The sequence below is a fragment of the Pelmatolapia mariae genome, linkage group LG14 (genome assembly GCF_036321145.2).
Source record: "Pelmatolapia mariae isolate MD_Pm_ZW linkage group LG14, Pm_UMD_F_2, whole genome shotgun sequence".
Lineage (NCBI taxonomy): Eukaryota > Metazoa > Chordata > Actinopteri > Cichliformes > Cichlidae > Pelmatolapia > Pelmatolapia mariae.
In genome coordinates, this window is record NC_086239.1 from 31,032,308 (window position 1) to 31,049,761 (window position 17,454).

A 17,454-nucleotide genomic window follows, 5' to 3' on the forward strand; every position below is an offset into this window, starting at 1 on the left:
AACGCTTGAGTAGACCAAGCAGGAATGTCCTGCTTGGTCTACTCAGTATACCCAACTACTGGGTTGGGTATATCCAGGACACCTGAGCCTCTGAAATGTGTGTTTACCAAACACTGCCACGGCCAGTGGTGGCTTCTCCATCACAGAGTGTATTACGTAATCAAGTGCAAGTGGCTGCCGCTTGATGGATAGGCAGAATTCTGATAGGATTATCCTGAGAGCACTGAGAGGGAGTGAGAGGGGGATTGGAGGATGTCTTTATAGTCCATATGGTCAGGCAACTATAGGCAACTTGCTTGTGCTTTCCACATGCCAGAATAATGTAAATATTGGATGAAAAAAATGAGCATTTTATTATAGTTTTACTTTGGTAAAATGATTTGTAGACATCTATACAAAAATAAATCAAAAAATTGCAACTTTTTTTATAATGCTCTTCTTCTTTTTGTATATTAATCATCTTGATATTGGGGAAAAAATTCATTTGCTCCTCTGTTTTCAGCTCTGATATATTAAAAAAAATATATATAAATTAAAATTTATTTCATATATTTTCAGTAATGCTGTTAACAGTAAACATTAGTCCATTGCATGATTTTAAATATAGCTGCAATAGTGCTGAAACTGACAAATAAAGAATCTGTGAGATGCAACACTGGACTGTGTGAACATTGGACACATTCCAATGTATTCATTTTTGCATTATGTGCAAAAGAGAGGTTTTACACTATGCGACTGACAATTTTTTTTGGAGAGTCGGCCCCTCTTCCCATATTTATTTTCTACATTCAGTTGATTTTATTGGCTGGCTGATCACTTACAGTTAGAGCAGTTAGAGTCATTTTCTTTTCGCTCACCCAGATGTAATGTGTCATACTTCCTGATTTCTCATCTCCTCTGTCAGTGGTCGTGACCTGACAGATTCTCTCAGTCATCCTGAAAGACGCACATGCCCAGTTCTCTCATCATTATCAGGCCTTGCACGCAGACAAACAGTAGTTATTATTAACTGCTCTCCCCTAAGAGGATTGCTTCCTGCACTCTCAGCCTCCACGCAGTTATTTAAAGGGAGCTTGCACTGCCGCCCACTGCCTGCCACAGCTTTAGAGAGGGAGAGAGAAAGAGTAGAGGGAGGGAGAGAGAGGGCTGATAGCCAAGGACAGGACACAAGAGGAGGGGTATAGCAGTGCTAGTGTGTTTTCTCAGGGTCTTGTCAGCACAGCATTGTGTGCGTCACAGAGAGGTGACAGCAGGCAATACCTGCTGGTCCCAACCTAACTGCTGCTGTTGCTGCTACTGGAGGGAAACCACAAGTAGAAAAGGGGGTAGGAAGCTACAGCCATGACAAGCCAGCAGGACTCGGGCTTCTTTGAAATCAGCATCAAGTCTTTGCTGAAGTCATGGAGTGGAAGTGAGTACCAGTTTGTTGTTATTGTAGTGCTCACCTGGCAGAGCTGAATGACTGTTAGTAACCTGACTTTATAGCCCTATGGTGCTTCTTGGCGCAAATTAAGATCAGCGAAATGTTATAGTTCTGTATGCCAGAAGCTGCAAACTTAATGTACTTGTAGTAACAGCACACCACAGTTAAAACAGCTTTTTAGTTGTCTCTTAGCAACAGCCAGATACATAAGTTCATCAAGAGCGACTAGCTAAGTCATTATACAATAGCTTATGTTACAAGTTTTGCTGATGGCGATTCTGCATTGATTATATTTAAATTGTGGGCATATTTCACTTATAAACAGAGCCAGAATAGCTCTTATTAAGTGCAAGGACACAGTAATAGGATTACTGGAGGTTCAGCTTGGTTGCATCTTCTGTCCAAAGCTCACAGCTTCACTGCCTTCCAGTGAAACCATCAGAGTGAGATGAAATGCCTTCCTGCTTCAGATCATGGTACTATTCTGTTTTATGTGAGGTGTGAGAGGTGGCCTACAGAATGGATGCAAAACTAATGAAAAAGCCGAACGCAGGCATTAAACCTAGCTTCTTAGCAGTTTATTCATGTGTGCTATATCTGTATATCGCCACACTAAATTGATTAATACCTAAAGTGCTAAATGTTTACAAGCTAGTTGCATGTCTCAAGCAGTCTGCATTAGCAGCTTAATCTGAATGCAAAGAGAAACCATCAAACAAGCTGCCCCTTTCCACACACTAAACATTGAGCCATCTCCTGATGATGTTGCATAATCCCCACACTGGGTCACTTTGCTAAAGTGATAAAGGCACAGGCAGTCATTGTACTGTATCAGCATTTAACATTTTCATTAAATTTGTGCTCTTCCCTAATCTCATCTCTCTGCTTCCATTCTCACAAGCTGTTATATAATGTATCACAAGATGGCAACAGATATAGTGTTGCTAATAAAAGTTCTTTTTTCCTGCATGAGATGTGAGACACAGTGCCTGCTAATATGTGACTTGAGGAACTATATGTATTTATATATATTTATTTATTTATCTATTTTAGTTTAATATAGAAAATAATAGCTTTCAAATTGGTGTAGCATGTGTGTGTGTCTGTGTGTGAGCACAGGGTTAATAATCACAAACATTTTTGGATACCCGGTTTGATAAGTTAGTGTGTCCAGCACTAATAAAACAGTAACAAACAGCAGGACAGAACTGCCATTGTGCAGCAGCTGCATCAGGTTTGTTGTTCAATGTGACTGAAGGCCAGTCCTCCATCAGCCAATCAGAGCAGGAGATGAGCTGTGGGGATCTGGGTAGAGCGGTGCGGTCCAAACATGTTTAGTTACAATTTATTTTCTGACATTTTTAAAAGCTACTATTCAGTTTCTTCTCACATTTTGAATTAAGTTCTTTATTCATTCTTCTTTAATGTTTAGCTTTGTGTAGCAGTATGCAGTACAATAAGAGCTCTATTTTTGAGAAGCTGAAAGTAGTATTTTAATAGGAGCTAAAATTGTACTATGTGCACTTTAAACAGACAGATGTGGGCTTTTTGACCAGGGCTTATATAATTGGCCTGAAATGCTCTCTCACAGCAGGCAGTAGTTTCCTGCATGATGTCAGCTGGCTCAAACAGGGCCGATGGTCAATAATTTGCAACCATCATTTTAAGCTGCTTTTCACAGAGGTTCATAATCACTCTCTCACTCTCACTTTTTGAAAGACTAAAGCTGTGAACTAGTGAAAATATTAGCATAATAATGCTGTCTTTCTGTTTCTTCAAGTCCAGAGAGGTTTTAATTAATTATTGGAGAAATGTCACATTTTGTGGAGGTGTCTGTGGAATATTTTAACAAATTGGGTTGTAAATGAAATGTTCTGTCCTAATTTGAATTTAATACAGAAATATAATTGGTGTGGCACATTTGGCAGGCTAGTAGTTACTCAAGGTCCTGTGATCTGACACTTTATGGCTTACTCTACGCAGCAATTTGTCACAGTATTATAAACACTTCCTTTTAGTCGAGTAACTAAGGATGTTGCCCCTTTTTTCCCAGCCTGGAAGAATAGTATAGTGTATACATTTGGAAGCTTCCTTTTCTTACTGCTATCTCTTAAAATGCAATGTCAGCTTTAGAGAAGTTGAACAAAGTTTCCCAGAGGTCTATATTGATACTGGAATTTTTGGTCCAGTTTAAGAGGTCAGTGGTATCTAAATATCCAGCCACTCTGTTCACAAACTGCCGCTTAAAGACATTGTTTACTCAGTAGGGATGTCTCTGTGGACTGCATGATTTGTGAGCGTGTGTGTGTGTGTGTGTGTGTGTGTGTGTGTGTGTGTGTGTGTGTGTGTGTGTGTGTGTGTGTGTGTGTGTGTGTGTGCAAGAGAGACACTTGTCAGCCTGTTTGCATTGTCCTCCAGGGAGTACCACCATGCCCAGGGTGTTTCCAGCATGGCGATGATGTAATGCACACTGTGCCTGAGCTCCTTGTTTGCAGGGTCACATGTCATGTCTCAGACTTCGTACAGTGCCAGAGCAACAGACACAGGCTTGATATGCACACTGGTTCCTTTATTTACAGTTCGTCTCTGGTTTAATATTTTGTCAAGGGAAAATTTAGATATTGCTTTATAAATCTGGGGTGTTAAATCACAGAGTGTCTGTTGCTGGAACGTTGCCTAAAATCTTTGCCTTAATGACTTTAGTTCTTCTTTAAGAAGTTGTCAGACTTTAAGGGAAGTGCAGTGAAGCAGTCACTGTGGTCAAGAATGGTGTTTACACTCTGGTTGTCTGTACCTCGTGGTTTTGCATCACCGATAGGGGGTGGGGGGAGTGCTCTGTCAGTATAGTGTTTACTCCTGGATAAATATAGTCACCAGTCTATGCCACCATAGCATGCTGGACCTCATCACTGTCCTGTGCCTCAGCTAAAAATTCCCGCCTGACCTTCACTGTTGGAAGGCACCGGGTGGTCACAAGGCTGGAGGAAGCCATAGCAGAAGCCGCTGTCAGAGAGAAAGAGAGAGAGAGAGATCTAGAGATTGTGTGGTCTCCCGTACCAAACACTACTCCCACTTTTTAAAACACACCCGCTGTTGGCACTGTGCACCATGGAAACTATAACCAGAAGGACAGAGCCAGCTGACACACAAGACATGGAAGTTGGTGGATTTTACTAGCGAGCGTTTGTCTTAAATCAGGACAACCCTGGATACCATATCCTCCTTTCCCACTATGGACGGGACAGCTGTGTGCTGGAGCAAGGCCAGCGTCATTAGCTTCATCAAGGGTCTGGGTAGGTGCTGTGTGGATCGCCACGAATGAGGGAAGCATGTTCTGAAGCCATAAAAGGTTGTTACACATGCTGGGCATTCCTTGAGAGATAGCCGAATGCTTCATGTCCTGAAAAGACCTGGAGAAGAAAACCTGTGTACTGGTACCAGCTTCTCCAACTTCTCTTATGCAATTTGTCAGTGTTGCATAATTTGTGGTGCCTCAAAAAATGCTCATTATGTGTTTGCTCATCTCCTCTCATTATTTTGCATGCAGCTTGTACAGATGTGTAAAATCTAAGCTGCGATTCAGTTTTTGGCAATTTATTTAAAGTTAGTTGTAAAGAGGTAATAGCTTTTAGTAAAGCAGTAACAGCACAATTTTTAGTCGCTGAACCTATCAAACTTTGTATGAACGTCTTAAACCTTCCTGTTTTGGCTCTCTCATGTGGCATACAACAAATAAAATCCTTAAATTATATTGTTAATTGTCTTGCTTTTTATCTTGTCACAACCTTACTAGACTAATATATTACATTTCAAGACTTACATGCAGCCAAATAGTAGACGTAATAATTCTACATCTCCAGCAAAAGAAAAGGTTAAAGCCTTCAATTGTACATTAAAAATATATGAGTACTCTCAATTAAAACATTTTTCAGGTTTTTATGGTTTGGTGAGGTCATTTAAAGAAATATTTGTCAAGCGGCACTGGACTCTCAGGGAAATCTCTCCATATGACTGTGTCGCTTTGGATAAATATGCAGCACAAAGTGAGTGAAAATAAAACTAAAAAGGAAAAATGTGATTTGTCATTTTGACAGATGAACAGTTTGGGTTGACCTTTACTGTTGCTGATTTCTGTCCAGACGTATTTATTACATGCGCATGCACATGTTTACGAAAATATGGTTCGCACTGTAAAGCACCAGCTCTGTTCTGTCCTTTGACTATTATACACCAAACCCAGGCAGTTTGTGAGGCTGAGGCCTGGTTAGAAATTGCAGAGTTATTGCTGAAGGAAAATGTCACGCTTCTAATAAGATGTTTGTATGCATGTCTTTACTGTATGTAGCAGGTTTGTGTCTGGAGGCACAAGAGTTCAACACAGAGGTTAAATTATTAACTCGTGGGTTTTTTCATGGGTTTAAGTGGCCCGAGGCAAGCCATTCGTTATTAAAGGTGGGCCATATCATAACACTGAGTGAAGGATGATCACACGCACAAGGTTTTTGTTTCCCTCAAAGGACAGTGACGACTTTGGTACAAAACCAAAACACCAGCTGCTGGCCATGGTGTTTTATTTCCATATGTGCTCTGCTCACTGTAGCAGGAGGAAAGAAACAGCAGACTCAGGGCAAGACGGTGCCCTTTGGACAGTCTTACTGAGGAATGCTCAACATGTTGGGAACTTTTTGTCCATGTTTGGAAACTTCTCAGCAATACCCTGTTCGGTGAACTCTTTTTCTCTAGTGGCTGATCCTGTCCCACTCATTGTGCTTGATTTGGCAATGTTTTACTTAATGAAACTGTTTCCCATCTTGTGTTTTTTGTTTCTCCTCCGCAGCCTCGCCCGTGGGGAACGGATATAGTAAACCTCCCATCCCTCCAGTCTGCTGTCCTCAGGGAGAGAAGGGTCCTCCTGCCATGATGCCCATCACCATTGACCCAGAGAGCAAGCCAGGCGAGTACGTCCTCAAGAGCCTGTTTGCCAACTTCACCACCATGTCTGAGCGCAAGATCCGAATAATCATGGCTGAACCGCTGGTGAGTGGGAAGAGGGTTACTGCTCTTTGTGTCCTGTAGTGATTAGTTGACCTTCTGTTTATCTTATAGCCCAGTGAAACTAAAAGTGTAGCATTAAAGAGTGTTATATTAGTTAAAAATAAACAGAAAGTAAAAAGCTTAGAGTAAAAAAATAACCCTTAGATTTTTTTTTCTTGTTTACTATCCTGTTAATCATCTCCTGAGCCCTGGTGGGTGTTCTGACCCCAGATTATAAATCTCTATAACAGAAAGATGCTGGAAAGACAGGCCTGTGTCATTTTTCGTTGACTGTAATGAATTACAAGTGGTGAAGGATGCTTTACTTCTAAGAAAATAAGGTTTTAGTAATAATTTAAAAACACACAGTCCAGGTACTCAGAAGCACAGAAACTTCTAATGAACTGAAGAAATTTCAAATCAAATGATATTAGGAGAAATATATTATCTATTTTATTTTAGACTATTTAAAAATATATAATATAATTAAGTAAGAATTTTGCTAAATGAGTAATGCTTGAGATGATTGCTTTTGTCTGACTTTTGTTCTGTCAGTCAGACAGATAACATGAAGTCACTTTTGTGTCTCCAAAATATGATGAAATTTTTGCACTATTATCTTATACTCACATTAGGAAAACAGTTTGTTGTGGCATGACCAATATTAATGTCATTATGTGCAATGTATTTGCAACCTCGCTGCCTTTGAAATGGTTTCTTAGAAGACAGGGACCAGATGTGCAACAGTTATCAGCAAACTGCAATTCTCAAAGCATCTTTGTGTGTCAATGAAGTGCCAATAACATGGAGTTTTGCTATCAGTTTACAACTCAGTTGTGTCAAATTGGCAATTTCATGCCATCAGTTTGTGGTCATATGGTGATTAACTGTGATAAATCGATGAAAAGTGCAACTCTGCTGCCATCTGTATACAAAGAAATTCACATGAAGTACTTTCATTCAGAGTCCAGACAGAGCCTCGTAGAACTGAAACAGAAATTCAAATATTTCCCCACAAATACTGCCAGGACAGATTTAACTGTCTAGGTGCTTGGCACCCTGCTTTTTATGTAAGAATGTAACCAGAATGCAGTCATTTGGCAACCAGCTGAGTCCCCGATTGCAAAGACAAGTCGCAGTCATCTTCAGACTGACTTAGATCTATTGCAACATGCCAAATTAGATAGCAATTATTGACAAACCTTTGTCAACCTGTCTGATTGCAGTGATTCCAAGTCAGACCACGATTATTTGGAAAAAGACTGCCCTCCACCAGGTGACCTGTGCTATTACCTTTCAAAAGTAGCTCACTTTGTATGTACACCCCCCACTGATCAGTAGTTAGTCACTGCAGATACTTGCAATCAATGTCCAACAGCAAAAAATGTACTGTCACTAAAGTAAAGCGAGTCCTCTTCCGAGGCTTTTATCTAGAGTTAATATTTTCATATTTTCACAGGAAAGTACATGCCGTCTGTATACTAATTACGTTTCTCTTCCAATATGTATTCATTTATCATTCATTTTAACCATAAAATTAATATTTAATCAATAGAAACCCACCATAAACTCATTTCTAGCTGTTCTGACTTTGTCTTTATGTTGCAATTAAATATTTCTGGAAAACTAGATTAATGTACAAGCTGGCAATAAAATCTCCAGGAGACTTTTAGTCCAGTGGAGGATGGAGCTGATCCTTTCAGGCCAAAAACAGCTCACAGAAATAATTCTGTGGACAGAAAGTCAGACTGGTGTATCAGTATCTTATAAGTGCTACCGCCATTTGATGATCATCATCATACATTTTGCTTTACATACTACAGCACCAATGTTCCCTCTAAGCTGCGCACCTGCGCAATTGCGCACTGCTGGCACGGTCTCTGCGCACAGAAAATCTGCGTTGCGCACAAAAAAAAAAAAACAAATCAAACCTGAATTGAAATTAAAATTAATACTTTAACAATTCTGTTTTGCAGTGTTAGTCAGTAAGTGACTGGCTGCTCCCGTATGGGATTAGAACGATGCCACCTTATCCCATAGTCCAGCCAATAATACGATTCACATTCATATATACGCAGCTAATCAAAGTCGTTGACAGGCTATGACAGCGTCCTTATGTGCCGACACCGGTGTTTTAGCTAGCAAAGCGGCATGGCTGATGTGGAGTGAAGCCACGTTAATGACAACGTGTACAACTATTGGAGATGTGAGCAGGACAGACGGAACAACTGACGGAAAAAGTGTGGACTTTATACCAGTTTTTAAATTGTGTTGATAGGCCACGTAAAACCAGAGTTATGATAAAAATATGCAATGTTTGATTTTCTTCCTGAATACTGTTGTTGTTTATATTTACTGCGGGAAGAAACGGTAAAAACTGCGTTTCATAAGGAAAACGCTCGAAAGCGCTCTCCGCCTGTGAGCAAAAACAAAACTAAAAAAACCCACCCTTTCCTATTGGTCGAAAAATGTACCATGTCGACCAATCAAAAAATTATATGGCAACATGGCATTTAGATGTTTAGGGAGGGCCCCTAGGAGTGACGGCGGTGTTTTGAGATGTGAGAGATTTGCGACGTTTAGCGCAAATCTTGTGTAGTTAGTGTGTAGTGTAGTCAATAGTTTAGTTGTGTGTGTCAGAACAATGAGGCGACTGCTGAATGTTACAGGTGCTACAGCAGTGATACATCTCCTGTTGTCAGGCCTGCAGGTTGTTCTCCTTTATCTCATAGTGGACAGAAATTATTTTTTGGAGTGGCACAAATAATTTGTGTGGCATCAAATTTGATGCAGAACACCTGATTGTTCTGTAAATAGTTTGAAATGTTTATTTAAAAAAACGCCTTGGCTGCATTTTTAGGTAAACAGCTGCAAAAAACTTTGTTGTTTGCATAACTCAGTTACTTTTTTGAAGAAGTAACTATATAATTAATTGCCCAACATTGGTCATTATATACTGTATTTTGCAGACAGAGTTACAGGACTCTCTCCCAGACCACAGACTCATACTCATAATACAAGTCAGAGCTTTATTAAAAAAAAAAAAAAAAAAAGAATGAAAGAAAGAAAGTTTTGTTTTCAAAATTGGAGTTCAAGTTATTTTTACTTCCAATAGTGTTAACATACTACACATGTCATGAACAAGATTTTTTTTAATTTTCATTGTAAGTGGGCTAAAGCACTTAATTAAAAGTAGTCTAACATGAATGTAAATGCTTAAAATAATTTGATTATTATAATAAACCATGTAACTTGGATGGATTCAATGCTGACGTGACAACAGTGCACACATCTACTGCTCACAGTGGTCCAAGGGACCGCTCAGGGAGTTTGTGTGTTTGCTCAGACACATGAAAAATTAGAGGGAACATTGTACAGCACTGTTTAATTCTTTGAAACACATAGCTACATTTCCATGTGATTTTTAGCAGGTCTGATAAATTGTGAGTTTACTTGTTGCCTTGAATCAGTGAAGCTGCTGTGGACATTCTGTCTCCAGTTTTAGGTGCTGTGATTTATAGAAAGCTGTTAGTCACCAGCTTCGGCTTGCAGTGAAGTGTTAATTACCACAGGGAAAGAGTGTAGCCCCTCGTTTCATTCTGTTGCCCTCCAGAGGACTGCAGGGAGGATGTGTCTCTCTTGGTTTTTCCTCTCAGTGGAGACCTGCCTGAGTAATTTGTTTTAGTCTCTTCTTGTAGTTTTCCCACTGTTGTTGTGAGTTCATTTATCAGAATCCATCATGGTCATTGATCTGTAGTCAGCATATGTTAGGGTAAAGCACAAAAAGACACAGGTTACAAAATACATTTATAAATGAAAAAAAATGCTGTAAACCTATGAGGAATCAGGCTGGACCAAATGGCAGTAAAATCTTTAAAAGCCACGCTGAGCTAGAAGCATTGACTTTTCTGTCATTCCAGCACAGATGGGCGTCTCAGATTCAAGCATTTGTCTAAAAACTAAAAGGTTCATCAAACCTTGGAGCTTAGCTGGTGTTCCAGCTGTGAGAGAGAGAAAGAGAGCATTATGGCCCACGCAATGTCACTGTGACACAGATCACACAGTTAGCTTTTTTGGATTAATCAGCAACTGAAGTGCTGTGATGTGCTGCCTGGCTGATGACATGGCAATAGGGAGTTTTTGGAAAAGCAGGGTTGCAAAAAGGAAGAGAAAGAAGACGTTTTTAATTGGACAAGAATAAAGGATAGACGTAGAATGATGCTATTGTCTGTTTTATGTCAATTTGCCCTTAAATCAGGCTTGCGTTGTGTGATGGAGCTTCACCTAAAATGCTGTCTTATCGTTCCAAAAATTGTACAATGCTAACAATTTTGTTACCATTTTCCCAAATGTTTTAAGTAGATCTTTGTGTGCTGTATATATTAAGTGAAGTGAGTTTCAGAGAGTTAAACCATCTGTGTTACCAGCTTATGTTTTTTTAAACCTTTTAATAAAAAGGATGGCTGGTTATGAACTGAGGGCTAGAGATTCAAGAAGTCATTGACGGGCCTGTCGCTTTGCCAGGAGATGGGTGCACTGAGAATTAAACCCTTTTGAAGGCTTTTATCTTAGATGATGGAAGACTGTAATAATAAGAACTGTCATAAATGTCCCATCTCTAATATTGTAAGTGACCCTGCCTGCTCCTGCCAGGCAACAGACTGATTGATGGCCCTCTCATTAGCTGGGCTGTGATCAGTCCTGGTTCATACTCCTTAGTCATCAGATTTAGAGTTACACTCTTTAAATCACACTACAAAGAACTTTTTTGGTCTGTATTATTGCAAAAATAAGGTTTTAAAATGACTATTTTTTTCTGCCTCTTTAGGAAAAGCCATTAACAAAGTCACTACAGCGGGGAGAAGATCCTCAGTTTGACCAAGTAAGTGCATAGAAATACGGGGACCTAGGACCAAATGCTCACTAGATAAACTATTTGTTTACCCGTAATATAACCATATTAGATTATATTTTTATTCTATACAAAATCCAACACCAACACAGAGGTAACTGTGTTTCCTATCCCAATTGGAAAATAAGCACGTCGTAGATACTGCTCTAGTATGATGCACTTCAGCCTGAAAAAGTTGATGGTTGAAAGCCCAGCTCACATCCCAAAAGGTCTTTCAGATCCAGTCAGGGGCAGGAGTGTTTACCTTGACAGCTGGCACTGCCTCAGCATTAGGTGTATCGAGCAGGTCTGTGGCTTTTCAGAGAAGGCCCTTTCACAGCCACAGAGGTGTGTCTGTGCTGCTGCGCGAGGCCATTCAGCAGCCACACAGAGCCAGGATTCTTCTCCAGCCGTGTGCTGAATGAAGGGCTCACTGTGTTCCCCAGTCCCACCAGACTCTCCTCCCTTCCTGTGTGCCCGGCCTGTTCCTTCCTTTCGCTCACCCTCCCCCAAGACTGAGGGAGGCAGCCCCATGGGCGCTGTGTATTTCTGCGTACTGTATCCCCAATAAGAACCAGTTCACTCTTCAATCTCAGTGCCTTTTCTTAGTGTTGCTTTTACTTTACTTAAAAGCTGCCCCATGTTGCCCATTTATTGTTAAAATGTTTAATAAATGCTTGAGACATGATGAAATGCAAATTAATGCTTGTTTGCTGTTGGAATCGCTGTTGAAATTGCTGCTCAAATAAACAAAGGAAATACTGATGGCTATCTTTCACTTTGGTATGTGGACCGCTAAATCCAAATGCTCATTTGCGCTATGTATGTCTTGCTCTCCTAGTTGATAAGCTCCATGAGCTCTTTGGCTGAATACAGTCTCCCTTCCATCCTCCGCACTTTGTTTGACTGGTACAAACGACAAAATGGATTAGAGGAGGAGTTGCACGAGTACCGCCCAAGAGCCAACACCAAGGCCAAAAAGTGAGAACAATTACATTGATTTCTGCACGCAAGCATGAGTCACTTGTAGACAAAAGAATGGTGAGGCTCAGGTGTGCTTTATGATTATAGCAAACATGTTTTCTCTCTGACAGTGATGAGCAACAGAGAGATTATCTACTTGAAAGGCGGGATTTGGCCATTGATTTCATCTTCTCTCTTGTACTTATAGAAGTTTTGAAACAGGTAAAGTGACTAAACTCTGTACTACACAAAATCTACTTAGATTATCCTATAATTTCATCAGGTTCCCTGATTTATTACTGCTGACAAAATAAACTTAATTTGGCAGACATCTTGAGATGATCATGTTTTCTATTGATTCTTAATCAGATGCCGCTCTACCCGACCCTTGACAGTTTGGTGAATGAAGTCATTAACTTAGCCTTTAAGCACTTTAGATACAAAGAGGGGTAAGATCTCATCTGTCCTTACAAAGTTTACTTTTCATTCAGTCTCTCTAAAATTTGCTGGTTTTGGTATAATGCATTGTTTTCCTGTAGGTATCATGGTCCGAACACTGGCAACATGCACACTGTAGCAGACCTCTATGCTGAAGTCATAGGAGTATTAGCCCAGTCCAAGTAAGGCACAAAAACAGAACAGTGATAATAATTCAGTACTACTGGCTGTGTTTTAACTTTTTTTCACTGTATGATAAATTACAACTCTCTGCTCTGTTGGGATTTACTGTCATGCCACATCTTATTGGTGTGTTACTGTTCCTAATGCCTTCCTGCAAAACATTCCCTGGTTTAAGAGACTGGAACGTACTGTAGGGATGACATACTTCTGGAGCGATCCCCTTCACCCCAAACTAGGACTGGAAATGAATGTCTCTGTTTATTTTGAAGTTTTGAGATCACCGAAGAAAGGAATAAGCCCTTAAAATAGAGATATTGCTGATGGGCATGCCACATAACCTTTTCTAAAGGACACTTCTAGTGACATATTAGTGAGATATTTACTTTTCTGAAGATCAGGCAAAGGAAGAGGTAATGAATTTGGCTGTAAACTAAAATGAATCATCTTCAGAAAGGTTGATGCAGTCTTTTAAAGGGTTGCTGATTTTGACTGTCGAAATAATACAGCATTTCTTCTCCCAGCTGTATTCACTTTCTTTCAAGTGCAGCTCTAGCCAACAGGGAAGAGGTTAAGAAATGCTCATATGAGCTCCCATGATGAATTATCATCTAAATTTAGACCAGCTGAAGAATCTCATCTCTGGTTCAATTTGGGCAAAGGATCAGGTGCTAGATGAGGAGTTCATCTGGGGGCACAGTCACAGTCTGCATATAGAGGGTGAGATGAGGGGCTGATATTTTGGGAGGTGTGCATGCTGAATATTATCACTGTATTCTTTCTGAGTCACAACTCTGCTTCTTTATGGAAATGCTGACTTGGGATTTGTCTGACTGAGCTGTGCAAGCATGTCTTAATATAGAGCCTCATTTAGCTATTTTTATTCTCAGGTTTCCTGCTGTGAAGAAGAAGTTTATGACTGAGCTAAAGGAGCTGCGGCAAAAAGAGCAGAATCCATATGTGGTCCAGAGTACCATTAGCCTCATCATGGGGGTCAAGTTCTTCCGAATTAAGATGTATCCCGTTGAGGATTTTGAAGCCTCTTTTCAGTTTATGCAGGTATAATAGCTTTAGTAACTGAATAATATTTCTGCCTCAATACATTATAAACTGAATATATATGAATATTGTACTTCTTTCTGTGCCCATCCTCTGCTGTATTAAACTCTTCTATACTAATGTTTCTGTTGGGTAGAAACTATGAAATAAATTCTGAGAACTGTTAAGATTTGATGTTTTACTTTAACTGTGCTTCCTATTGGCTTTTTCATGCAGCTTACACTACTGAATGTAATGCAGATTCTAAGTCTGTAAGTAGCACAACATATTTTTTTTCTCTTTCACAGGAGTGTGCCCAGTATTTCCTGGAAGTCAAAGACAAGGACATTAAGCATGCTTTAGCTGGCCTCTTTGTTGAGATTCTGGTTCCCGTGGCAGCAGTAAGTTTCTTCCTCATCTGATTCTTGTGTTCAATACCCAGTTGTTATGTGTATTTCATTGTAGCAGTGTATCTATAGTGTATAGTGAACACTGCATATCTTATGAAAGTACTATTTACAGTATGTAAAAACCCAAATAAAGGTGATAGTTGCAAATTAGCAGTAACTTTAAACACGCAAAAAATAGCATTAGTTTTAGGCTCTGCATTGGAAATGTTTTACACTATATATAGAAGATCACTCAGGGGGAGAAGATTTTGTCTTTTTGTGCCATCCTGTGATGTGTAATCTTGTCTTAGGCTGTGAAGAACGAGGTGAACGTACCATGCCTGAGGAATTTTGTGGACAGCTTGTACGACACAAGCCTGGACTTGTCCTCCAGGAAGAAGCACTCACTGGTTAGTTCAAAACAAAGTGACACTGATTGTTGGGCCTGTCTCTTTTGTACATCTTCAGTTACATGCTCAGATTCCCTGGATGCCTGTGAATTTTCAAGGTCTCTTTTGTGTGTGTTTTTTTGTTTTTTAGTGTCTACGATAGAAAACATTTATGAGGGAAGACAGGCTGCTGTTTCATAGCATTAAAAAAACACATTAAAAGCACTGCAGTATGTGTAAGCATATTTAAAGTCTCTTCCCCTCTAAGTGTCTTCAATAAAACATTTCACCATGGTAGTTCACATGGATCTGGAAAGACAACAGCCCTTAGACTAGGTCTACTTTCTCCTGAGGCAACGGTAATGGCTGAAAGCTATATTTTATGAATGATGCACCATCAGCGAAAAACATTTTTAAAAAAAGAGGGAACCACATTATGTCTTCAAAAGATAACTGGTTTAAGATGCACTTATGCAAAGGTTGCTCAGAGATAATGCATTATTCCACAAACTGTCAACTTAATGGGCAAGTTTGAATATAATTCACAGAAAATCCCAGTGTTTTATTTGTAAGTCAATAACTTACAAATAAAAAAAAGAGAGAATTTGTTGTAACAAGGCTGCACTTTGTGTCTTCTGTTCAGGCATTTTACCCTTTGGTGACGTGCCTGCTGTGTGTCAGCCAGAAACAGTTCTTCCTTAACAGATGGCACATCTTCCTTAACAACTGCCTCTCAAATCTGAAGGTAATGTAACTTAGTAACTAAAAGTTGTAAAACTGCATTTGTTATTTCAAGGATGTGCGTCTCAGTCAGTCCAAATATTACAGCTTTAATTGTCAAAAATAATTGCGTGAACTACATTTTGTATTTGATATTGTGAGCAATATTACACTGATTATTTTTCTTCAAGATGGATCTATCATTGACTTCTTTGATCAACCTTATTTCATTACAGAGTAGAGACCCAAAAATGGCTCGTGTTGCACTGGAGTCCCTCTATAGACTGTTGTGGGTTTACATGATCAGAATCAAGTGTGAGAGCAACACTGCGACACAAGGGTAAAAATCTTTTACTTTTGCATTTACATTTCTTTTCTTTTTAAGTGTCAGTAAATAACTGTTATCATAGAAATATCCTATTTTATATTTTATTACAAAACAAATTGTGAACATGATGATGTGGTGGATTTAGGGAAGATTAAAAAAATGTTTTTAAAAACATTTTGTGGGGTTTTTTTTATATTCTTAGAACTGATTTAGACAGATTTAGGCTCAAACCAATACAAGATTTCCAGTAACAGTTGCCTGCAGGGTTATCAACTGTTTGCAGATGTTATTACGTACAAGCTAAAGCCCACTTGAGGAATTCCAGATGGGTCCAGACAGATATTTGGGTGCTGATCAAGCCCAAAATAAACATGTCTTGAAATGATCTGTCTAATTTGTTAAATGTTTGCACAAAGTCTTTTATTAACTTGCTTTCTTTGTCTCATTTCTCAGTCGACTCAACACCATTGTAACAACACTTTTCCCCAAAGGATCCCGCAGTGTGGTACCAAGAGACATGCCTCTCAATATCTTTGTGAAAATCATCCAGTTTATCGCCCAGGTAAATACACTTGTGTGCTGTACTGTACTGTATGACTGTTAGCAGATGCCATTCGTAATAGAATAATCAGGTTATTTATAACTGATTTGTATTTTATGTTTATTTTTCTGCAGGAAAGACTGGATTATGCCATGAAAGAAATTATCTTTGACCTTCTGTGTGTTGGGAAACCTGCAAAAGCCTTTAGTCTTAATCCTGAGGTACACGTTTGTATAGCAGTCAATTTCATTTGTAAAGGTCCTGCAAGACTGGTAATGGGATGCTGGAAACTGATAACTAACAGGTGACCCTTCTTTCATGCTTAGAGAATGAATATTGGTCTGAGAGCATTCCTGGTTGTAGCCGATAAACTGCAGCAGAAGGACGGTGAGCCTCCCATGCCTAACACTGGTTGCACTTTGCCCTCTGGGAACACACTCCGAGTAAAGAAGACATATTTGAGCAAGACACTAACAGATGAAGAGGCCAAAGTCATTGGTGAGAGAGGCAGACCATGGTCACGAATTCTGAAAATGTCATGCTTCTGCATTTTAAATTATAGGAATTCAATTAAAAATATTCCAGTGAGCAAAAGTAGTTCAATAGTTTTTCCTCTGTCGTGTTCCCAGGTATGTCTCAGTATTATTTTCACGTCCGAAAGGCTATTGACAACATTCTCAGACACCTGGACAAGGAGGTGGGCCGATGCATGATGATGACCAATGCTCAGATGTTGAACAAAGAGCCTGAGGACATGATCACGTAAGTTTGCACACATCCCAGCTGACAAAACATTAAAAGGAAAGTCCAGAATGACTGGACTGGACTGGACTCATCATTAACTTAACACTCTTGTTCTCAATACTTGATCAATTTACACTTTGACACAGAAAACAAGACTTTCTAACATAACTGAAATGCGACCTTTTCAGAGGTGAAAGAAAACCTAAGATCGACTTGTTCAGGACATGTGTCGCTGCCATTCCTCGCATCCTGCCTGATGGGATGTCTAAGCCAGAACTCATAGACCTCCTGTCTCGGTGAGTAACCTGATATGAAACAGTACATAGAGGACCTGTTATTCTTCTGCATAAAAGTTATACTTCATTTAACATTATTT

At 39.5% G+C, this 17,454-nt stretch overlaps 1 protein-coding gene across 2 annotated transcripts in view; it reads left to right on the plus strand.

Moving 5' to 3' along the window:
• The first annotated feature begins 1,116 nt into the window (after nucleotides 1–1,116).
• The window catches only part of frya (furry homolog a (Drosophila)), a 39,805-nt gene continuing 23,467 nt past the window's right edge, over nucleotides 1,117–17,454 (plus strand). For both annotated transcript variants that reach the window (XM_063492961.1, XM_063492962.1), the window contains exons 1-17: nucleotides 1,117–1,411; nucleotides 6,261–6,460; nucleotides 11,286–11,339; nucleotides 12,190–12,329; nucleotides 12,443–12,533; nucleotides 12,681–12,760; nucleotides 12,851–12,931; nucleotides 13,820–13,988; nucleotides 14,276–14,368; nucleotides 14,668–14,766; nucleotides 15,389–15,490; nucleotides 15,702–15,805; nucleotides 16,247–16,355; nucleotides 16,469–16,555; nucleotides 16,661–16,832; nucleotides 16,964–17,096; nucleotides 17,267–17,374. In XM_063492961.1, coding sequence (XP_063349031.1) covers nucleotides 1,342–1,411; nucleotides 6,261–6,460; nucleotides 11,286–11,339; nucleotides 12,190–12,329; nucleotides 12,443–12,533; nucleotides 12,681–12,760; nucleotides 12,851–12,931; nucleotides 13,820–13,988; nucleotides 14,276–14,368; nucleotides 14,668–14,766; nucleotides 15,389–15,490; nucleotides 15,702–15,805; nucleotides 16,247–16,355; nucleotides 16,469–16,555; nucleotides 16,661–16,832; nucleotides 16,964–17,096; nucleotides 17,267–17,374 — 1,892 coding nt within the window. In that variant the 5' untranslated portion in view covers nucleotides 1,117–1,341. The remainder of the gene's footprint in view (nucleotides 1,412–6,260; nucleotides 6,461–11,285; nucleotides 11,340–12,189; nucleotides 12,330–12,442; nucleotides 12,534–12,680; nucleotides 12,761–12,850; nucleotides 12,932–13,819; nucleotides 13,989–14,275; nucleotides 14,369–14,667; nucleotides 14,767–15,388; nucleotides 15,491–15,701; nucleotides 15,806–16,246; nucleotides 16,356–16,468; nucleotides 16,556–16,660; nucleotides 16,833–16,963; nucleotides 17,097–17,266; nucleotides 17,375–17,454) is intronic.